General features: G+C 37.9%; 1 protein-coding gene across 2 annotated transcripts in view; it reads right to left on the bottom strand.

The window, feature by feature from the left end:
• Positions 1 to 2,607: 2,607 nt before the first annotated feature.
• The window catches only part of kansl1l (KAT8 regulatory NSL complex subunit 1 like), a 26,981-nt gene continuing 5,396 nt past the window's right edge, over positions 2,608 to 24,192 (bottom strand). The window contains exons 3-16 of one of the 2 annotated variants that reach the window (XM_015379941.1): positions 19,929 to 20,073; positions 17,802 to 17,954; positions 17,112 to 17,209; positions 13,363 to 13,537; positions 12,885 to 13,017; positions 10,182 to 10,310; positions 7,409 to 7,549; positions 6,905 to 7,005; positions 5,044 to 5,147; positions 4,810 to 4,867; positions 4,602 to 4,714; positions 4,311 to 4,431; positions 3,192 to 3,423; positions 2,608 to 2,946 (exon numbers count right to left, since the gene is read on the bottom strand). In XM_015379941.1, coding sequence (XP_015235427.1) covers positions 3,232 to 3,423; positions 4,311 to 4,431; positions 4,602 to 4,714; positions 4,810 to 4,867; positions 5,044 to 5,147; positions 6,905 to 7,005; positions 7,409 to 7,549; positions 10,182 to 10,310; positions 12,885 to 13,017; positions 13,363 to 13,537; positions 17,112 to 17,209; positions 17,802 to 17,954; positions 19,929 to 20,073 — 1,663 coding nt within the window. In that variant the 3' untranslated portion in view covers positions 2,608 to 2,946; positions 3,192 to 3,231. The remainder of the gene's footprint in view (positions 2,947 to 3,191; positions 3,424 to 4,310; positions 4,432 to 4,601; positions 4,715 to 4,809; positions 4,868 to 5,043; positions 5,148 to 6,904; positions 7,006 to 7,408; positions 7,550 to 10,181; positions 10,311 to 12,884; positions 13,018 to 13,362; positions 13,538 to 17,111; positions 17,210 to 17,801; positions 17,955 to 19,928; positions 20,074 to 24,192) is intronic. The other variant, XM_015379942.1, reaches the window with a different exon arrangement.

Here is a 24,192-nt window from a genome sequence, read left to right as displayed (position 1 = left end):
TATGTATATATAATTATTGTGCATATTGTTAAAATGCATTTCATTATGCTTATTTGTTGTCTAATTTAGGAAGTCCCCAATGATTCTGCTTTTACATTGAGATCACTCGATGCTTTAGATAAATTTATTAGCAGAGAAGCGGCTGTTCCACACAAGTTGTAAGTCATAATTTTAACGTTTTATTAAAAAACATAGTCCGTCAATCAAAGCTCCAATCAAAAGCAAGAACAGGAATTTAACAAGGTCACTTGTATGGGGATTGGAGTATAATCTAAGCTGTAAAATGCTCTGAATTAACAGGAGTATTCAAAACACTTATTCTCATAAAATCCTCATGCATGGGATATTGCTAATTAAAATAAAGTGCTGTACTTTTGATTTAATAAATCATGTTAATGACCTCAAAACAGCTAATTGTGTATTGCTATAAAATTTGTTGGGTAAACTGAGTTTCCAACTCTTCAGGACACGTAACAAGTCCTTGGTATGGAGTTTGATACATAAATTCATGAAATCGGGGCTGTGACTTTAGCAACCATCTGAACATCTGGCCTCTCTCTAGTTGTGAAGGAAAACAGCATTATGCATTCAAGATTAAAGCACAAGCTGTTTCCCTCCAACTTTGGCCAGAAGAAAAGTGACTTTGAAATGTTTTAGGAATGCCTTTACACTGACATTATTTTAAAGTATTTGAGGCAAGCATTAACTTTCATAGATACATTTAAAAGGGAATGAATTTAGCATTTATTCAAGATACAATTTGCCTTACATCATAACAGACTGAAGAAGTTTTCTTTTTCACAATTAGATCTTCTTAAAACCAACAGTTTGAGATGTACTGTAAGAAGTGCCATGTTGCAGACTATCAATCGATATATATATATATATATATATATATATATATATATATATATATATATATATATATATATATATATATATATATATGTGTGTGTGTGTGGATACATATATAATTATAGATATATTCATATATACAAACAGTGGGACCAAAAAGTATTTAGTCAGCCACTAAAGTTCTCCTTCTTAGAATAATGAGAGAGGTCTGACAAAATGAGAAAAAAAGAATCCAGGAAATCACATTGTAGGATTTTTAAATAATATATTTGTAAATTATGGTGGAAAATAAGTATATGGTCAGTCACTAAAGTTCAGCTCAATACTTTGTAACATAACCTGGTCACCAAGAGATTTACACACACTGTAGCTGGTATTTTGGCCCATTCCTCCATGCAGATCTCCTTTAGAGCAGTGATGTTTCGAGGCTGTGACAGAGCAGCACAGATTTTAACTCCTTCCACACATTTTCTATCGAGTTGAGGTCTGGAGACTGGCTAGGTCACTCCAGGATCTCGAAATGCTTTTTATGGAGCCACTCCTTCGTTGCCCGGGCGGTGTGTTTGGGATCACTGTCATGCTGGAAGATCTAACCATGTTTCATCTTCAAAGCTCTCACTGATGAAAGGAGGTTTTGGCTTAAAATCTCACGATACATGGTCCTGTTCATTCTTCCATCAGCACAGATCAGTTTTCCTTTCCCCTTTGCAGAAAAACAGCCCCAAAGCATGATGTTTCCTCCCCCATGCTTCACAGTAGGTATGGTGTTCTTGGGATGCAACTCTGCATTCTTCTTCCTACAAAAGAAGATGGATCTTTAATAAGATCTTTAAAAAGATGGATTACAAAGTGTTGGAATTGTCCCACATTTTTTGGGGGGGTTTTACCAAAAGGTTCTATTTTGGTGTCATCTGACCACATGATATTCTCCCAATCCTCTTCTGGATTATCTATATGCTCTCTGGCAAACTTCAGGTGGGCCTGGACATGTGTTGGCTTGAACAGGGAGACATGTCTGGCACTGCAGGATTTGAGTCCCTCTTGGTGTAGTGTGTTACTTATGGTAGCTCTTGTGACTTTGTTCCAAGCTCTCTGCAGATCATTCATCAGGTCCCTTCGTGTAGTTCTGGGAATTTTGCTCACCGTTCTCATGATAATTTTGACCCAACAGGGTGAGACCTTGCGTGGAGCCCCAGATCGAGGGAGATTATCAGTGGTCTTGTATGTGTTCCGTTTTCTTAAATTTTCTCCCACAGTTCATTTTTTTCACAAGCTGCATGCCTATTGTAGATCTACTTGTCCCAGCCTGATGCATGTCTAAAATTTTCTTCCTGGTGTCCTTCGACAGCTCTTTGTTCTTGGCCATGGTTGAGTTTGGAGTGTGACTGTTTGTGGCTGTGGACAAGGTTTAAACAGGTGCCAATAATACAGGTAACAAGTGGATGACAGAGGAGTTCTTAAGGAAGAAGTTACAGCTCTGTTAGAGCCAGAAATCTTGCTGGTTTGTGGGTGAACAAATACTTATTTTCCACCATAATTAACAAATAAATTTCCTAGATTTTTTTTTTTATTTCAAATTCATTACTATTTTTTTATATCCCTGAAATTTCAACAAATCACAACTAGAAAAATGATTAGTAACCTCTAAGACACTGAAGAAAACAAAAAATGATGCAAAAGAGTAATTTGGAAAAGCATTAAAATCCACAATGTTTGCAATGACAGCATTTACTGTTTATTAAAAATATCAGGACAAAAATGACAACACATGTGAACAATTTTTAAAAGATTAAATCAACAAACGGAACTATTAAGTCTTTACATCTTTCCAGAAAGCACTTTGAGAATAAATACTATGTACTAAATACATATCCAATATCAATCCACTATAGTACATCACAAAAAGTCTAATACTTACATTAAAATCTCAAACCGCAGCCAGTTAAAACTACAGTGACATACTCCATAAAACATTTCACTCTTGTAAGAAAGTATTACATTTATAATATACAATAAAAAAAGATCAGTGACTGTTTCCAGTCTTCCTTTAAAAGGTTTCTGGTGAATTTCTTCAGGCTCGTGTAAGAAGAGCTGAAACACAAAGGATATATTGTTTAATTGACTGGTCAACATACAATATTAGAAATAATACATGACGCTTTCCACTATCGATTCCAACTGATATGAATCTATTAGTTAATTTGTCCCTTGATTGACTTAATTTAAATTATTTAAAACCAACTATAACATAAATGTTGGATAGAATACTTCTAGACTTTTAGAAATGAAGTAAGTCGTATTAATGAATAGTGACCAAACAAGCCGTCTTATTTTACCTATAAAGAGAAAACCTCAGCTGACCCTGGACACACAGCTCTAATTCTGGCCAGAAGAGGGCGGCGTAGTACAGGCAGACTGGGTTGGGGAGTGGAGGGAGCTTGAGGGCTTTGATGAAAGACAGCTGGATTCTGTCCATCCAGATGGAATTTTCACTTCATCAGAAAGCAGAACAGCTTCTTCATGCTCATCCAGAGGAAACACTCGGGATTCCCAAGGTGCCTGAGGCTGCTGTAAGCACAGAGCGAATAGTGTGAGGGGATTTTGTCTGCTGGCTGACAACCATAAATCATTGCTATAATATTTATCAAATATCATAAGAAGTAAACAGTGTATGAAACTCTTTCAGTTGTAAAATAACATCTGCTAAATGCTTCATTTGAATCAGTCCCCGCATCAAATTAATTATTTGATGTCTGTTTTATTTCTTTTGAGCTCAGAGCTACAGCTTTAATCGTGGTTTGTTTGGGTGCTGAGGTGCATGAGGACTGGAGAGTCGTGGAGTAGAGCATATCTATAGTGACGCGAACACTGATTAGAAAAGCCAAGATAAGTAGCTGCTTGTTCCCTCTCAAATCACAGTATAGAAGCAGAGAGTCTTACAATCAAAGCAGGATCGGGGGAAACAAGTGGAGACAAGTATCTGTGTAGACTGAAGAACCAATAGAGGCTTTATAACTCACAGAAGCCTCACTGAAAAAGGCTGAGGATATGAGGCTCATTACTGCTCATTGAAATTCTTTTCTTATGCCAAAGGATAAATAACATGTTAGTATGGATAGGGATGTTATAGAAAACTAATTCAAGTAATGTTAAGCACTAAAGAGACAATAAGTAGCCTAAAAGCAAATTGGTCACAGTCTTCTTGTTAAAACTATGACAACTAGAATATTTGTTGGTTTCCTAATAATAAATATTGATATGAGAATGCTGGATTATAATTAACCCAAATAAGAATGATTAATTTATATATTAGTGAGAGGGAGGAAACAGGATGGTATTGTGATCAATAATTAAACAAATCCCTCTGAGAACGATGCGGTTTGAGACGTTTCCTTTCTCAGTAGAACTCAATCATATTCTTTAATTTATGTTTCAGAAACAGTCTGAGATCATACCAGCCCCTCTTCTGACCGCGGCTGCTCATCAGAATCCAGCTGAGAACACCTCCTCTCCACAGAGCTCTCCTCCCCTGATGTACACACCCCGCCTCTGATACCTGATAGCCTGCTGGCAGATCTGGAGAGGACAAAAAACAAAAAAAAAAAAAACATAAGCATTCCCTGGAAACTACCATGAGAACAATTCCCTACACCCAGCTTTCACACGTTTCTATATAAAGATGAACAAAGCAGCAGCGTGCATTTTTAACCCTATGTTAGTGAGTGAGTCTGTTTGTGTGTAGCCACCTTGTGGAGCCTCTGCACCACCCCCTGTTTCCCCAGGACGGGCAGCGCCGCTTCTCCTTCTGTTCTAAAGCCAGGTGCCTCCGAGCAAAGACGTCATCACTGAGATCCTCAATCTTTACACAACACAAAAGAACACACTGTAAGATGAAATCAACATTTTATTCAATAAAAACATCAATAGGTCAATGTTCAGAATAGTGAGCATTACTTTCTGATCCTCTCCCATCTGGGTTCCTTTAAGAGCCTGGATGTCGATTACCCTCCAACTAAATAAAAGACAGATGCTGTCCATTACTGTTCTAATCAATATAACCAAGTTTACTTCTAAATCTCTTTTAAAAAGAACATGAAATATATATCTGTCTATCCAAACAACTGGAGTCAATACAGTCACAGAATTCTGTGTATTCTTTTTTATTTTTTCTACATTATTGTTGTTTACCTCGGTGTCAGGATGTCTTTGTACTGCAGTTTTTCAACCTTAGAAAGGGTCATGGGAATGACAACGTCATTGATGTTGTATACACGACCTCTGTCCTGTTTGCCCTAAATAGAAACGAAACATGTGAACATAAATAAAGAGCAATTGAATGAGCTCTACTCATCTACTGTAAGGACTCTATGTGATAAACCCACTACCAGAAATAACATTAGATTTAGGGAGCCAGCTGAAAAAGCTCTAAAATTGACATGCTGCAAAATATAAACTTGTAAACTGAAACATATTTATGACTGGTGCTGGAATTAAGAGGTGGGCTGTTGAATTAGGAACAACTGTTCTGCATCTGGAAATGAAGCTATTGACTTTGTGCTACTTTCGTTTTCTGCTTCAGTGGAAATGTCATTACTGTAGGTCATTCAGTTCAGCACCTGCTTCACTTGCCAACATGTACAGGATTATTTTAGAGGAAAATAGGGAAGATCTGGAAGCTTTTAGCTGTTACTGAATACCAGGTGGATTCCTGAGCAGAACTTTAACCATCAGTTATTTCTGAATATGAGCATCTAGAGTAAAGTGAAGACTTTCTATACATATGATTCTCATTGTGTGGACACTGCTTTAAGTTTCAGGTTTGTCTATGATTTTTCTCATACATAAAATTAACTGTGTGCTTGGAAACAATAATTTCTGTTAAACTGACAATATAGGTGACATGATGATACAGGATATTAAACAAAAAACACAGAAAAAAACAGGTGAGCTCATTCATTAACCTAAGAAACTCCATCTGCTAGGACAAGAGAGTTCACTAGTTTAACCAAAATTGGCTTCGCTGGGTTTTTATTCTTCACAAACTACTATTGTCTGGTAATGAAATTTAAAAATTTTATCAAACTTTAATAAACCTCTTCCACCAAATAAAATTAGAAATAGTAAACTTAGGCTACATTCACACAGCAGCCTGAAGTGACCCAAATTCAATTTTTTTTGCCCGTAAGCAACCTGTATCTGACCTTTTCATGGCAGTCTGAACAATACAGATCAGATTTTTTCCAATGCGATCTAGGCCACTTGGCTATGTGGTCCTGAATCCGACACACATCTAATCTTTTCAAATGCAACCTGTGTCTGAACGGCCAGGTCGCGTTCATCTGATCTAAATGTCATTAATACTCAACGAAGGTCATTATTCGGCATCTTGCTACCCAGAAGCTAGAAGAAAAAACAACAACAACCATGGTGGACTATAATGCAGGGTGCAGTCTTTTTTTAAACCATCTTTAGTAAGTTTTTAAGGTTGGGAAGGATCGCTAGACGAGCTCCAGCACTACCATCCATGTTTACTTCAGTAAACACAGAGCACGCTTGCTTGTGACATCATTGCATCCTCTACTGCGCATGCGGGACACTTAAGCTGTATGAATGCAGTTCACAAAGGAGATCCGATACAAGCCGCATATTTTTCGGATTTTGCAAAAAAAATCAGAACTGAGCATTAAGACCTGCACTGTAAACGTAGCCTTATGGTGTATGCTTATAATTATGTGTTTTGAAAATGATTTTATTTTCTATTTCCTGCCTTTCAGCTGAAATGTTAATAATTATTAACCATTTAAGTCATTTAACTTATAGTTGATTTACCTTCAATTATGAAACAAAGATGCTGAATGGATAAAATAAAGCCCCTTACTTTTAGAGTGATTTACACAGAGTATTAGTTTTGTTATTTAAAGTAAATTACTATAGTAATGTACAAATAAATGACATCTAATTTTAAACATTGAGCATTAATTGGCTTTTCCTACTGGTACTACTGTAAAGTATGTATGGACAAACAATGGAATAACATTTAGTGTGCTACCTGTGAGGCCCAGCTGAGCGTGAACTGCCCAAAGTTCTCCTCAAGCATTTCATTTGAACTGTCTCCAAGATCGCAAAGCTGGTACAGGACATCCTGATCATCTACACACAAAATAGCAAGCTTTGTAAAAGTGAGACAAAGTCATGGACAGCCAACAGTGTTTCACTCAACTTAGAAATGTATGTAAAAATGCTCAGTAACAGTAAAATAGCACCCTGTAGACCCAGTTTATAGCCATAGAAGTGCATTATAGGGAAAGCCAAACTTTAAGCAGCCATCTTTCTGATTATTATGGCTGAACTTTTTCACTAGGTAATAAATATTTGGAACAATTGTCTAGTAAAAGCAAAAGGCCCTTCAAATCAATTACTAGACTTGGCAGTTGTTTAGACATGACCATTTGTGTAAAATCTCAGAGATACTATTAAACTACTAAACATAACATCATTTTCAGCCAGTGCCATCTGCATTAAGCATTGAAAACATACTGAAAACATTATTCACCTTTACTAAAAAGTCGTCTTCTCTTCCTTTTTCTTTGATTGGTTCGCCTGTTCTGCCTCCAAGCAGTTTCTGGCGACCTGATTGGTGACAGACCTAAGACTCCCATCGTATTACGCCGGACATGTTGCTTATGTTTCCTACCTAGAAGTATAGAGACAGGGCATAAATCAGACTTTTAATGATTTTCTTAAGCTTCCCTTCTGATAAATTTGTATGTCAAAAAGACAACCTTTGTAAGTTTCGCTTTCTAATCACAGTACCAGATTTCAAGTAATTTGTTTGTTTGTTTTTTTTTAGTTTTTTTTCCACTTACCGAATTCATTGAAGTTATTTATCTTTTTTAAATAATCTGACAGAACAAATATTAAAGCCTCTTTTATTTCTGGCATATTTTACCACTTAGTATTTACTTTTAACCGTGCTGGAAATAGAATGCAGCTTTGGTCCCATCAAATAGTACTTTTCAGGCATTGGTTCCAGAACAAGATCATATCCTAATGATCCCCAGACAACATGTTATCTGGAGCATAATCTTTAAACTCAAAATGATAATGGGTAAAAAAAAAAAAAAATGTATCTTCTTTAAGCAGAGTTCTTGAGAATCTCTGTATTTACGGCTAGCTGAATTTTGTTTCTGTTTTTTAAAGAGCTCTCTGTGTTTGTATAGTTGGACCGGCTGGTGTATTCAATAGCCCCATTTACACTACCCTTTGGAAACTGTGCAGAGATGGGTCCGAGCACAGTAACCAGGATAATTGTTGAGTGTAAATGGCATTCAAACTGAACCAAACTGCGCTAAACTGGTACTAGTTCATCAGTAGGGTTCAGTTCTGGCTCGGTTCTCAAATAACAAAGAGCTCATGACCAGACCGCGCCATCTCCTTACAGTCAGAATCCGTAATCATTTCTGACATTCATAAAAATAATAGCTTCCCTACCGTGCCACATGATTTCCAGTGATGATTCTGCTTAGCAGTGTGACGACCACAAGGTTAACTGATCCAAGCTTGGCACAGATTGTTTTTTTTTCAGAGGGTAGTGTAAATGGGGCTATTATGAACAGCATATAAAGCACTTGATTAATTCTGAATTGACCATTACTGAATAATCTCTTGTTTTTAATCAATAAACTTCATCATAAACTGTGAACCAATCTGACTGTATGATCTGGTTGAATTGACGCTGTAAAGTGCCTCAAGATGATATGCGTCATGTATTGGCGCTATTTAAATAAACTAAATTGAATTACATTCCAAAACAAAAAAAAATGCAAGAGCGAAAATACATTTTAAAAAAGAAACAAAGGTTAATGTAATTTTAATTTGTAGTAAGTAGACTATATAGTAAACTAAATGCTAATTATAATAAAACTTATTCCTTTTTTTTCCTTTTGGTCTTTATTCTATACATTTCTTTGTGTTTAGTCCTTATATTGACTATTAGGAGCAACAATGAATAATGCAAAACATGTGCTAACGTATCTTCTGCAGTGATAAGCATGTACTATATTTGCCCTTTTTTTCTTTCCACCCCTGCCCTTCAAAAGTCTGTGCACACCACTGCTCAGGACGGACAGAAAGATAAGCATGATCCTTTTCAAATTAAGGTACCATAATAATGATATATTTAGATCAACATTTTTCACTAAGTCTGGGCACACAGAAAAGGAATTTGACTTTGGTTCCACATTCTCTAAATAAAGATGTTAGGTTGTCATTTTTGAGTAATCTACTACTGACAGACTGCCTCCCTCTGGGTTTGAAAAACAGAATAAAATCATTAAAACTGAAATGAAATCAGCAGGGAGCTGAAAATGTGACATTTTCATCTATATTCAACCAGGCTCCTTTGTGCACACTAGCTTTTCAGCCATTTCAGGATTACAAATCCATGGGGGTTTTACGATGTTAATGTAGAAATAAAATCCTAATCTATAAATATGGAAAACCACACAAACACAATTTGTTGTTAGTTCACAGAATCCTTTAGGCAGACAGTGTGGTTCTTCTAACAGGAATAAAAAGAAAAGGTTTGGAAAACTGGACATTCAAGTATTTACTCGTTCTGCAAAAGATACAGAGATCGGAGATCATCCGTCAAGTTATTGCAGTTATGTAATACTAATAGTTATGTAATATTATTTAAACTGCATTGCTCAAATATTTAATTCATATAGTTTTTACAAGTAAGCTTGGAAGAACTGTGGCTGAGCCCAGGAATTCTAATATCCGAGCAAGCATCAGACTTTAAATACAATTAAAAACATTTCTTAAACTTCTAAAGTATTTTATAAACATTTATATATTTAAGCAATTTTATTACCTATATATGAGAAGTTAATAACCAAAGTCCTGAGTTTTTTTCAGTATAACTTATGCATTCCCTCCACAGGAAATGTGTTAAGTTTTGGTTGAACCCTGACTCTGTGTTGATCGTTCCTGTCTTATTGGCCTTTGATTCTCAACTACCTGGTAAGACCCAATGGTGGCTTTCTAAGGAGCTGAAGTCAGGGGAATTTTTATACATGCAATACCAACAACCTAATGTGATGGTTGCATTAAACGTTTAATTTGAAGTCTTTATTCAGAAGGTTTAGTACCATTTTCCTCAACTGGTTAGGAACTGCAGGATCATTGGTGAAATTGCTATTAAAGTGTCTAACTGATATGTGGGATTCTGATTTTTTTATTTTTTTTTTAAGTAAAGTAGAATAAAAGGCATCAAACTCAGCAGAAAAAAGGAAGGGAAGGGTTATTTATAAAAAAAATCTTACTGTGCCTTGGAGAGGAGCTGATTCTCCCATAGTTTGGTGGATTCAACAGTTTAGAATTAAAAACTAAAGGTTTCTGGATCCATTCTTCTCTGGCCATAATCTTCTGAACATGATGACTTGAAGACATGCCTGGGAGGAGAAAGTAAAAATCTTTAACTTGGTGGCAAAAAATTAGTACCATTTTCCTCAACTGGTTATTTTAAATCAGCTAATAATTCACTCTCAAAAAGGACAATTTGTTCATATTTCATTAACAAACAGGTGCAATTGAAACAATGAATTGCTCAAAGGTTTCCTAATTATTTCTAGATTCACATTAGATCCCAGATAAATTTATAAATAATCTGTAAAAAAAATCCTTCCCACCATGACCAGTATGTGCTACACTGTTTTAGACATCACACAGATCCAAGACATACGAGGCAGCTCTAAAATTACTGAGGCCGAAAATATATGATTATGATCATTTTATTGCATTTAAGTTACTATAATGATGAAGCAATGCCAACTACTTAAAGTGGCGTGATATTAGCAAATAATTTAATCATTCCCTTCATATTTATTGTACCGTATTTTCACGACTATAAGGCGCACTTAAACGTCTTTTTTTTTCCTCAAAATGTGCGGTGCGCCCTATGGTGCGGTGCGCCCTATGTGTGTTGTAACTGCGACTTTTGAGACCACCTCATTGAGGAGATGATGAAAGAGTGGCTGAATGTAAGGAGACCAGGTGTTTTTTTTCCACCCCTCACCATCGCTGTTAATATGTAACTCCATGCGTGTCCGTCTCACAGCTGATGTGAAAAACATGGGGAAACAAATTAACGCTGTGCTCGCTGTTCAACCGCTCGACATCGGTGTGAACCGGACCCAGCAGGTGCAGCAGAAGCAGCGAGTTTACATGCAAAGTCAATGGTTGACGCGCATATAGGTGCAGTAAAAGGTCCTGCAGCGCATTTTGGTGCAGCACGTCGGGAGCGTTTAAGCATCTGACGCACCGCCAACGCGCTGCTGCTGCTCAGATGGAAAAATTGAAGTTTTGCTGCTGGACGCGCCGCATCAACCAATCAGAGAAGCTGATCTGGGAGCTGACAGCGAGACACAGCGCTCTGATGATATTAATGCAAATGAAAAGGCTGGATGAATGAGGAGATGATGAAAGGCAGGTGTATGTGAGGAGACCAGGTGCTTTTTTCCACGCATCACCATCGCTGCGTGCCCATTTCACAGCCGATGTGAAAAAAAGATGAATCAAATGAACGCTGTGCTCGCCGTTATCCCGGGGGTCTGACAAAGGAACTTCCACCGCTCGACATCGGTGTGACGCGCCCGTTCAAAGTAAGGCTGCGAGCGGCGTGGGAGCGATGGATGACAGACTGAGACCACAGTTTCATGATAAATGGAAGGCAGCGCCGGGCAAGTTACGCCACCGTTTGCGGATGGATTGTAGATGGACTGTGTCTGCTGGCTCTGTTGTTCAAGCTTTCGCAAAAGCCGGCATCATTTCTGAGGAGCTGCGCTGCACGGAAAGTGACTGACAGCGCAGAAGGGGAAACTGGCATGTCTGATTTAGCGCAGCTGTTTTATTCAGAGGAATGCTGAGGATAACAGAGGATGATGACTTTGATGGGTTTGATTAATACTTTGTAATAAATACATGAATAAAGCACAATCATACTCAGGTTTGCTCCCACTCTATTTTTCTACCTGAAAACTTAATTCAACAGCCGCGGGCGCGTCTCCTCCTCCTCTTCACCGCGGTGGCTGGCAGGTGTTTTTTCATCTAAATAATCTAAATCTTGCAGCTATATTTGCTGTGATCAGTGGGAATAAATAAGTATAAATATGTTTTTAAGTGAGAAAGTCCACCTGAAAACTTAATAATTGCAGTCAGTTCATCCAGATTATCTATTTCTGTCTGAGGCGCTCAGACCCCCACATACCAGCGGTGCGCTGACAGGAGAAATCCTTTCGTTCACCGCGGCTGCTGGCAGGTGTTTTTCATCTAAATAATTTTAGCTGCAGGCACCAGGATACCGGTAATAAAAGCGAACATATTCCGTCAGCAGGTTTCAGGATTTTAAGTTAATTTAGGAGTGACCACAGCGCTGTGTCATCTGGGATGTGTCTGACTCAAGGCCAGCTGCCAGGTTTGATTAATACTTTGTAATAAATACATGAATAAAGCACAGTCATACTCAGTTTTGAGGTATTTAAAGGTAGTAGAGGACATGTACCTGTATATAAAAAACGCGCCCTATAGTCCGGTGCGCCTTATGTGTGTGTTAAATACAGAAATGGGACACATAACTGAGAGTGCGCCTTTTAGTCCGGTGCGCCTTATGGTCGTGAAAATACGGTAGGTTTTTCATGGACTAAACAGAATTTTACTAACAAGATGGGGGGAAGAAGGTATGATATATATTTAATGTGACATTTCACATACATACACATATATATTAAGAGTGTAAGAAAAAAAATAGATTTTGTCAAATATCTCATGTTTAATTAGACTTGTATGGATTCTAAATACCAATATTGTGTCATTTCATTTGATAAAGATGGTTTTGAATGAAATCATGGCAGAATGGACCTTAATTGTAAAAACTTTTTGGATTTTATATAAATCCAAAATCTTCAGCAGCCAGCACAGGAGCTGATCTGCACCAACAACAAGATATGTTTTCCAGAGCCATAACTAACCTAAAGATTTTCCAGGGGAAAGAGCCTCCACGTGGTGAAATCTTGATCTGGAGCTACAGTCAAGCTCAGAGCACAAACAAACAGATTCACAGGTGCAAGTGGAGAGAAGAGTAGATAAGGACTTTCTTGCTTTCTGGAATAAACAAAGAAAATAAGACATAAAAAATCTTACTTCACTTCATATTAGCTCATCACTAGAGCATAGTAATAGTAGACTCTTTGACATTTAGAGAAGGTATTCTAAATTCAACATTAAGCCAAAATTCCTCAAAACAAACAAAAAGGAGAGCAGCAATATAAACTGAACATGCAGCCTGTCCTTTCTCTTAAGTTGTTTTTATATTGTGAAGAAAATAATTTAGGAGGCATGTCTTTTTAATTCCCAATGATCAAATCAATATGCATATGCTCTTTGGCATCTATATTTTGCTAAGCTTTAGCAAGAAAAAGTCAAATGATGGGGTGTCTTTAAGCATACCGGTGATCTGGCGGTGTTACAGGGGGTAAAGGACAACAATTTGCGTTTGTGGTATGAGATCAGGGGCCGGGTGCGGGCACAAACACATGATGCATCGACCCTGAGGAGCCTTCTGCTTTTAAATGTCCTTCTGTTGGAGGTCCCAGTTAGAAAAACATCATCCTTTCCATGAACGCTGTGAGAAACAGATCAGATGAGATAATAAGAATGCCATAGTTCTTAGTCATGCACTAAAAAGGTGCTGCTTCAACAGATGTGTCACACCAATAAACACGAGGAAAGGACAACTACATATACCATCTTACACCACAGCTCTATTAACATAAGGCTTTTATTTCCACTGACAGGAGTAAACGGATGTTCAGGCAATCAGGCTTGACAAAGAACGGCTGTTTGATTGCCTTTATTTTACAGTATACCTCAGATCCTAAATAACAGAACATCAGCACACCATACAGATTTTGTCCAGCCAGATAATGCCCTGCAGAATTATTCCTATTCCTAAAACCTTACAACCAAAGGCATCAGAATTTTATAGGTAAATCGATTTCAATTTGTTTTTATTTTTGAAACATATGAAAAATATGTGGAAACATATTTTCTTTAGGGGGTCTGTCTTCATCAGCTTTTAAAATCTAGAAATATTTCGGGGAAACAGCTCAAGCGTTGTCAGATTAATACAGAAAACATTCTGATTTTTGTTTTCCAAGTTTCCCAAGGGTTCACTTTTGGATTCAGACCTGGACATAAACTCGGATCTAAACCAGAGGTCTGAAACATGAAGCATGTGGCTCTCTGGCCCTTCAATGTTGCTTTAACAACACCTTTCTGATTCCTTAATAATTATCAAGTCAATAAGAAAGGGTCCTTCTGTATGTTGTATCTGCTTAGCATGTCTGAAAAAAACATGACGCCAGTGGTGCAATACTTTTGAAAGTAATTTACTGACTTTTAGCTCTAGCTATGTCTATGATTTTAGGTGAGTTAACTGTTGTTCTTCATTTTAACCTAATGTGCCCTATTCTACAGTGCAAGATATATTTGTGTCCTGTTGTATAATGCCTAAACTATCATTGTTTTTTGATTCTTTAATTTAGAAGCTAGAAAATTTTGGTTTAAGTTTTTAGGCGTTCAATATTTTTTAAATCTTTAATATGCCACTTTACAAATTTCCTTTTGTCTCATCAGATAAGAGCACCTTCTTCCAAATGTATGTAAATAACTTAAGGCATCTGGCAAATTGCAGAGGGTTTTTTTATTGGTTTGGCCGAGCAATTAAACCATTTTAGCTTAATTGTGAAAATTTTATGTTTCAAAAGGGCAATAAAAAAAGGATGTTATTTCAGGCAAAGGCTGGGTTATATGGCCTGAAAATCTCAGCCATATCCTTCCACATTATTCGTTTTTTTCTCAATTGTTTCATAAAAAAACTGAAATAAACTGCCTTCAAAAACTAGATTGGCTTTCAGGTATTCCCTCTGGGAGGTGAACTAAATTTGGAGGGAAACGAAATTCAAGCAGGGAAACATGCTTGTAAAAATAATCATGTTTTTCAACAAACATTGAAAATATAACAAGAAATGTTTACAGCAAGCGGTAATAAAAAGTGATCTAGCTTATCAGTTATGAGTGCACATTAGGTCAAAAAGTTTCAAAATGATGTCACTTCGCTATGGGAACCCAAGTGGTGAATTTGTAAAAGACAATCCAGATTTTACAAAAATACAGTCACAAAAAACAAAAAAATGCATAACTGCATTGTCCAGCCCCATTTCAGGTGTTTTTCATTTTCAACATTTCCTATAGATTAAAACAACTGATTCAGATACTTTTTCTCTTGGTAAATAAGAAATAAAAAAGCAGAAACGCCTTTAAACTGCATGTTCCTTTTTAATCCTCACTAAAGAATGAGAAGTAAGATGGCTGAAGGACCAAAAGACATTATTTAGGTCAGGCCTGAGTAAAACAACGTTGATTTACTGCTTCCCACCCACACAAAATAAAGAAAAAAATAATAATAATGTAAGCACAGTACAGAACTGTACAGTATTAAAAAAATCTGACAAAATCTTCAGCTAAGGATTAAAAAGCACCATCGCAAGCATCAGCAAGATTTAAGACTCTGAGCCACAACATAAGATTAAGACCTAAAATCCTGACTCTGCAGCCATATGGTGTCTCACCTTCTGCTTCCCACAGTCATTCAGATCAGTATATGCTACAGTAGTCTTAGTTGAATAAAATATATCTCCTGCATTTAATATCTTCAGGGTTTTATATTTCAATTGTCTTCAATCTTCCTCGTTGCAAAGCAAGTTTGGCTTCTTAGTCGGTGTTTGTGCATTTAGGGTACAGAGAAAATATATTTTTGCATTTGGTTTAATTTAATACAACCAATATTTCATTTTTCCTATATTCATAATAAAAATCTCTACAATCTGTTATGTATTTCACAGTTTATTTTGCAAAAAACAAAAACAAAAAGGAGCTAAGAGGGGGCTGCTTCTCTTTGATAATGATCAACTAATCATTAAAAGGAACATTTTCATGAAAACAGAAGCTCTGAAAGTGTATCCATCAAGCTAGAAAATCATTAAATGCATTCAAGGTTGATCATTAGTCTGGTTTATAAAGCAGTTCCGAGCAATTCCTTCACAAAGATAAATATTTTTCAGAAGTGGAAAACAGTGCAGCTGCCAGTCTTTCCGGAAAGGGGATTGGCCCTGGGAGTTCAAACAAAAGTCAGAGAGATTCTGAAAAAGTCAAGAAAATCCCCACGTTTTTTTAATCATCTCCTTTTGTTTTTCTCTTTAAATCGCTAAGTCATGCAAAGTTGTGATACAACATCAAGCAGAATTTAAAGTGTATGCCTTAATGAGTACAGTGAAATCTGTTTAACATTTACTGTTTTGATGTTTAAGAAAAGCTCCAATTAGGTTGTTCTCAGCAAAACATGCACTGTTTTTTTGTTCTGAAGCTGTACAAGCAGATCTGAAACACAAAACCCTCATAGTCATACAAAGGCATCCATTTCATTTTACTTGGATTTGTTATAAGATTGATAATTAAATAATAAGTATTCAAGTTATTCCTTTTATGGGTCCATATGCAGCGTTTTCCCAACAGAGGTGAGAGAGAAGGTGACTGGGGTCTGTTTTATTCTCATTTTTTTCCTTAAATGTTGTTCCACTCTAACAGTATGACAAAAATCCATCTATCTATAAAATATTTAAAACATCCTTTTTCTTTTTTTTTAAATGAATGCAGCATTTTTGTGTCTAAGATATGATATGTAAAAGGATAACATGCAGCTGTAGATAGATCTTTGCTCTTTCACCCAACCAAGAATAACCTTAATATTAGCTCTGATATGGAAATTGGTTTGGATCTAGTTTTTAAAAACAAAAACTGTTGAATTTTAATGCTCCACTCAATTAAAAATGTTTTGCAAATAGCTTAAATGACTAAGACGTCACATTAGACTTGGTCAAAGCAAATGATATGACCTAAGATAACCTCTTAAAATGTAACTAAAAATACCCTGCAGAGCTTTGGTAACTTAAACTCTACCCAACCTGTAACCTACATCAACAACAAGGATGAATCAGGTTAAATGTGCAGCTGTCAAGACAGACAAGGAACAGACAGATTTCCTTTGGACCTTCACACATTAATTTCAACCTTTCAAAGACTTTGAAGATATCCAAGAACCAAAATGAAGAGCAGTACTAATTAGGAATTCAACGCACCTTGTGAAGCTATTCCTTCCCTTTGAAGGCTGTTTAGAAAGAGGCGAAGCACTCAGAGGAGGCATCAGACTGTTTACAATCTGGCTGAGCTGGGCGCTCTGCAGAGAGGAAACAGCAAATTCAAGCATTTAATCCCACAGACGAAATGAAACTTAGGCTTTATTAAACTATCTACCAAATTTCACCTAATCAGACACATTCAGCCTTGGCTGCAATAATCCAACTGATGCGGAAATACGAAACAGAAAATACTAAAGAATTTCCCAATAGTGATGTTCTTTTGCAATGTGTCCATAAATATCTATATATAAAAAAACTGTACCATCAAATGAACATTTAACTTTCACTTCCATTAAGGCTGAAGGTACATACAGCTTCATATTAGCATGTAGTTCTATGTCAACTTCAACTGTTGTAACACTTAATTCCCATCACCCCTCCCAAGATAATTAGAACCACCTGACATCATCAAGGAGAGGCAATTTATTCCCTCCACCTGCAGCGTCTAATTTACCATCCCTGCACACAGCTCTAACAGAAAGCACCATTTGATTGATGAGGCAAATCCTCTCAGTCTCACACTAGAACCTAACATTACAAGGCAGAAATCTCTTGAACTATATTCTGCAGACAAGGTGGAATTGATTCATTCTGGTATCATTGGTGTATCTGTGGCTTCCATCCTCTTACCTGTTTCTCTATGTTGTACAGAAGGCGTGTTGGGCTGCAGGGTTCAGCCTCTGTATCTGACACCGTGCAGGACAGGCTGGCCATTTCTCTCATCAGGGTCTGCTGGATCTGCCTGTCAGTCAGTGGCTGGGATTGTGCAAGGACCACACTACCCTAAAATGTACACAGAGTCGCATAGACACAAACAACGTTGATATATGGCATTCATCATTTTACATATTTAAATACCCTTGTTTAACATTGCACAGTATTTCAACTCAGTCGGTAATTCAGAAGGTTCTGTTTTAGGTTTTAATAAAGCCAGGACCTGCTGAGTGCGATTTCAGCTGATCCTGATAGAAGTAAGAACAAGAGTTGAAAAAAGTAGCTTTCCTTCCTTGAGTGGAAACTACTTATATAAAAAAAGAGTTTTTAGGATTTTTGTCTTAGGCTCATCTTAGTTCCATTTTAAATGCCTCAATGATGCAAAAAACAAACAACTGTTAACGTGCATTCACACCGAAAGCAAATTTCACAGATGGAGTGAAGGATTTCCATGTTATCTCTATGTAGAGGGAGGTTCTGGACTGAAGCGAAGTAAAACTGATCAAGGCGAACGCGGCAAATTCAGCTCAGCGAATGGTTCACTTTGCTTAATTCGTATAAGCTGAAAAATCAGAAGTTTTGTTTACATTTGCATCATGAAATCCAATCAGGATGTGGCTGTGAGTTACAGTAAAGAAGGCAGCGGAGACAACCTTTTTTTTGTTTATATTGTTGACAAAGGATGAGATAGGGATGCTCTTAAGATGATTTTAGATGGGTTTAAAAAAATCCATATTAAGGTAGCCATAAAAGGACTCTTCTTCCTACCTCCGGCTCAGACACCGGGCAGCCGATGCCTTTTCCCCCATTTCCGCTGATGTCTGACTTGCCAAACTTTGCTTATCCTCTGCTGTACTCCTGCCACCTCTAGCAGTTAGCCACTAGAAGCTAGCTCGGGCTAGTCATAGCCTCTCCTAGCTCTGGCTTCATTGCGAGCTTCTCCGATATCCCACTATCCTATTCCCAATCGGCCTCTGCCTCTACTCCTAGCCTCTAGGCCGCCTTCAGCGCACTTTCTGCCTCGCTGACTTATCTGATCTACTATTGAGCTCATTTAATTTTGCCTCTATATCCAGCCCATGTCAGCTGTAGCCTCTCCCTGCTGCTGCTGTTTCTCTGGTGGGCTAATCCGATCTCTTTCTGTAGTTCCTTAGTTCCAGAGGGAGACACAGCTGGCAGCAACTTCTTGTTTCTGGTTCTCTTTCAGCTGGTGTTCTCGCACAGATTTTTCTGCATTTTGCTCCTGTCTGAGCTCCAAAATGCTGTTGCACCAAACCCTCTGCTGTATGGGTGATTCAACCCCGCAATGCGGGACAGCAGGGCCCAAAAACTGGGTCACAGATAGGTGGAAGTGAAGCTGAAAGCGACCGTCATCCAGATGTAGCTTCTGGAGGTTGTAGTGATATTCCCCATAGTGGTTCCATCTCTGGGAGTCTGGCGAACTCATGAACATTGACAGGTTTGTTTGGCTTTCAAAGGTAAACACAGCAATGCAGTCGCTTTGTAAAACCATGTCTGCAAATAATCAGTAGACTCCATGACGTAGGAGCCCTTTGCCCGACTGGCAAATCAGCCTGCTCGGTAAAATAGCTCTATGCACAAGTCCACTACTTCCTTAAATTAAGGCAGCTTTTGGTTTCCTGTTGGTCATTACTGGGTGAACTGAATAATCCAGGTGTGTCTGGTCATGGTTACTGAGGCCAGGCACACCTAAAATAATCAGTTCGAAAAAGACAGGAAACACATGAGCTGCCTTACAGTAAGTTCAGGAAGTAGTGGACTTGTGCATAGAGCCCATTGCTTCAAGATGCAAAGCAGGTCAAACTTTNGCAGGTTTCACCTTTAGTCTTCTGTTCAGCATTGCTTTCACTCAACAAAATCATGTTTTAGATGTAGACTGTTGGCAGTGATAAATGGTATGTTTACTGTTTGACAAAAAGTTTTGTCAAACAGCAAACAGATTTCTGCCTTTTTGCTGGACAGGGTATATCATGCTGTACACCTTTGGTTTCTGTTAACCGGCATCTCTCATTCCAGTCATACCTTGGTCGAGCGGATTTGCTTGTGGATCTCCACCAGCTGCTTTTTTCTCTCATCCAGTTCAGACAAACGAAGCTGCAGCCAGGTCCATCTGCTACTTAGCTCTGCTCTTTCTTCCAGCCACTGCATTTTGCTGCTGCTGCTCCTGCTGATACAAGGTGAGTGTTAGATGATTATATTAATTTCACCTCCCAGTGTGTCAGATTCACCTTTGTATAAACAAGCACCCAAACTCACAGGAAGCAATTATCTTAAAGACCGCATTGTAAATGAATAAAGTATGCCTAATAAAATTGATCATGTGAAAAGGTTACAACAGAAACTAGTATGTGTGAGTTTGTATGGATGAGTTCAGCTGTGCACCAGTTGCCATGACAGTGCTGTTGGACCTTGGCTTACAGGGACTCCCCCATTTCAAACAGTCAGACACAAAGGAAAGGTTAGGATTTAGAGAAAGCTACAGACTCTATACTTCCACGTTCCCTACATATCAGAGGGTGGTTTTTAATTTTGAATTGAGTTTATTTAAGTACCAAAAGTCACCACACTGAGATAAAGAAAAAAGAAGTCAAATCCAGCCTGTTCACTGTTCTTCAGTGAAGGCTGTTTGTTGAGCATTTAATTGCCCAGACAATGCCCAGTCTTGGCTCGACCCTTTACTCTTTCCATCTGTACAATGAGGAAATTCCAGGAATTTTTGCCAAGCACTGACTGGAAGAGAGGAGGAGTGAACAAAAAATGAATGCCTTGCTTGCTCCTCTTACTGTAGTGTTGCTGAAACTGTTAATTTATCACACTAAAACAAAACAAAAACTACCGGTAGTCAAAATTCTGCGAATATATGTCAACATGAGAATGTTTGTTCTCACCACCAAGGTTTCTGTTCCGATCCATACTGCATTTGTAGCATGAGCAGATTGACTTATGGCTAAAGTTTTCACATTTTCTATCATTATGAGGTAGAATGACATTATCTTATTAGGTCAAAAGGAAGCTTCCAATTGTTCTCTACTAAGTGTCTCTAATAAGCATACAACAAAGTAGGTAATGTGGCCCTCAGGACGCAGCCTTTGGGAAATTTCTTTTAACATAATCTACATTTTACACATATACCCATGTCTTAATTCTGCTAACCACCAATAAAAGTTGTTAAAGGCAATTTATAATATCAAACCTATAAGATCCTGTTTTACACAGAGGAGGAAGGGGTCTTACCTTCGCTCCTGATATGAATAGTTAGTGTTATGTTAAACACAAAGACCACAAAAAATTTTCTTTTAGAGCTGCTCCTATAACTTCTCATAATTAAGTACGAAAGAAGGAATCAAAATCAGCTATTAATAATATCAGAGGGTCAAAGCTAAAAAATTATAAAAAAATTGCATATAAATTAAAAAAAATAATAAAATTGCATCTTTACTATAAAATCCCCATGACAGGCAAAAGGTTCCACTACATCATTAAATCTGCTGGTCGTTGGTTTCGGCTTCATGTGGCAGATTTGGATTTTACTGACTGAGTCGCAGTGCTTTATTTACTTTGGAAAGTAGAATAAAGAAATGAGTGTCCCAGGCTGCAGCAGGTTCTCTGTAGACGCTTCCAGTTTAGGGAATCTAGGAGCTACGGCTGGATCACGACTGCTTTCCACTGAGACGGCATTCAGGAGTTAAGAAAGGACCAGCAGGAAATCAGATCAAGAACACCAGCAGAGAGCGCAGCCAAGCCCCACTATGGAGGTAAGGAACACGGGGGAAGTCTGCTGGGCAGAGAACACCAGAGCAAAGGAGAGGCAGCGGCTGGCTGGGGTCTGCAATGCAGCTAAGGGAGGATAACGAATGAAGAATTATTTAAAAGTCCTTCTAAGACTAAATGAATTAGATTTATTTAAAGCCCCTAACAAACCTCTAAAAATGTCAACATTATTTTCCTTATTGTGATTGAAATAGCTTGTCTCTGATGCACTCCTTTGCCCTGCATCACATCCATATCTAATCCCTGATTGGGTGTTGGAACATAAAAATACAAAAAAAGATAACATTTTTCAACTACTGTGAATTTCACTTTGAGAACGTCACAATACAGCTTCGCTGTAATCACCAAAAACATTCCTTTCACCTCACTAGAATCGCTTCTTTCACAACACTTTGCACCACTCCCAAGCAGCCCTCTGAATACTGTACTGTAGGCACATAAATGGTTCGCTCCAGGTGTAAAAACAACCTCCTATTGCATACTAAAGGAATGTGTCTGACAATAGTTAAAAAGAAACAAAACTATATCCTTCATTACGAAAGATGAACTTTTAGTTTGATTTAACAGAATCCGAAAAGATTTATGAGCCTTTTATAAAGTACATGTAAACATGCAGATTCAAACGTTTATCCTATCCTGAGAATTTATTTATAAAAACCAAATAGTTCCAATCTGATTTAAATGGAAAGCTTTTAATTAAATTGTAGCTGCAAGGATTAAATTCAATGTATTTATACAGCAAAAATTCACATAATGGATGTACTGAATATCATTTTGAGGAGGGACTTAATTATAATATAACCTCTGACATTAAAACGAAACCGAGAGACACACATTCTGAAGTAGACACAGGGAGGAGTGGAGACACAGATCGCAGATCCTGGGTGGAACACAAGAGCATGTTTATTTCTTACCCTGAGGGTAGAGAGGGAGCTGGCTCATCAGACAGATCTGTTATGACTGCTGCATGGAAAGAAACCACCATGTGTGAGTGCTTGGCTTAGAAAAAAATGTAGGAACACCCACAGCAGAGAGGACAAAACTGTACTTATGACAGCCACAGTGTGAATGTCGCCAAGGGGCCAAATAAAACATGCATGCAGCACTGGATCCAAACATACACAGATTTCACAAACTTTTAGTAGAACAACAAATTAAAGCAGAATTTTATGGTGTGCATGTTTCATTATTTCCCTACAGGAACTCTGCTTCACGTGCTAGTTTACTGGCTGTCTTCCACCCCCTAAAATAAAGTTAAACAGCACCTATGCATTCTTTCCACTGGTCTAAGCAGGAAACATCGGCTTGAATGGCAGCTCTATTCTGTCATCTAAATCCCCAACACTGCAAATGTTCTTCAGCATGAGTAGTTAACTTCACATCTGACACTGAAATGATCTAATTTTGTGCTTCAAAGGATTTCCAGCACCTTGAATCTCAGACGGGTTTATTTAGCTGTACAGACCAGCTGCACATGTGAGATACTAACACTGGCGCTTTTATACTCAACACAGGTTATGTTAAAGGACTGGATGTTTTTACTGGACAGTCTTTTCCAGAAATTACATATTACAAAATGTTGAAACACCCAATATAAACATCAGATAAACCATGCATCAAAATTCCAAAACGTTCTTCAACATAACCTTTTATAGTGATGAAATGTAAGGCTGGGCAATAAAAGAGTAACAATGAGTATCGTGAGAGACACCTGAACAATAATGATACATTATGTTCTATAATTTAAATATACTTCAAATCAAAACTGCACAGCATTGTGGGGGATGTAGGCAGAGGAAAGGATTTAATCTTAATCTTAATCTTAATTTTTCAGCCATTTAGAAATGATAAAACAAGAAACGTATCATTACTTATAGATATAGACCGATAATAAAGGTCCCATATTGTACTACAATTGAAAATACAACATTATTAACAGCGTGGGTCCTCCCCTACTGGTGGTGGCCTATGCCCCAATTATAATTTCTAAGACATACATATGTAGGGCATCAGGGTGGGCATATTCTGGTCACTGGAGGTGGGTCAGCTTTTCAGTTTTTGCTTCCGATGCTCAGGCCCACCTGTGGCTGTTGGAATGCGTTTAGACACTTAGGGTTTAGGATGGGAGAGGCGGCGGGGCACACCTACTCTCCCCCAGATTTTAATTACACAGTAGTCCAACAGGCAAAAACACTACATCCGAGCAGGAGGGGAGGCTGGCATGGGGTCTTCCACACCTCTGTTCTTTCCGTTTCGAACACACGAACTTGCTCTGCTGCTTGCTCGGTAAAGAGAAAGGGATGAGATCAACATCCGTTCTCTGTCTTGTGTTGTGAACTGGAACAGTACCGGGGCTGAGGCTTATGACGTTTCACGAGCACATGAGAACGCACATATTCTGAAACGGCAAAGTTAATTTTGCATAATACACAGTAGGACTTTTAAATGGTAAAATGGTAAATGGCATGTACTTATATAGCGCCTTTATTCAAGTTAGGAGACTTGACCAAAGCGC

Source organism: Cyprinodon variegatus, unplaced genomic scaffold (genome assembly GCF_000732505.1).
Source record: "Cyprinodon variegatus isolate N-32 unplaced genomic scaffold, C_variegatus-1.0 Scaffold204, whole genome shotgun sequence".
NCBI lineage: Eukaryota > Metazoa > Chordata > Actinopteri > Cyprinodontiformes > Cyprinodontidae > Cyprinodon > Cyprinodon variegatus.
Note: the sequence above shows the minus strand (reverse complement) of the source record. Positions and strands in the feature narration are given on the sequence as shown.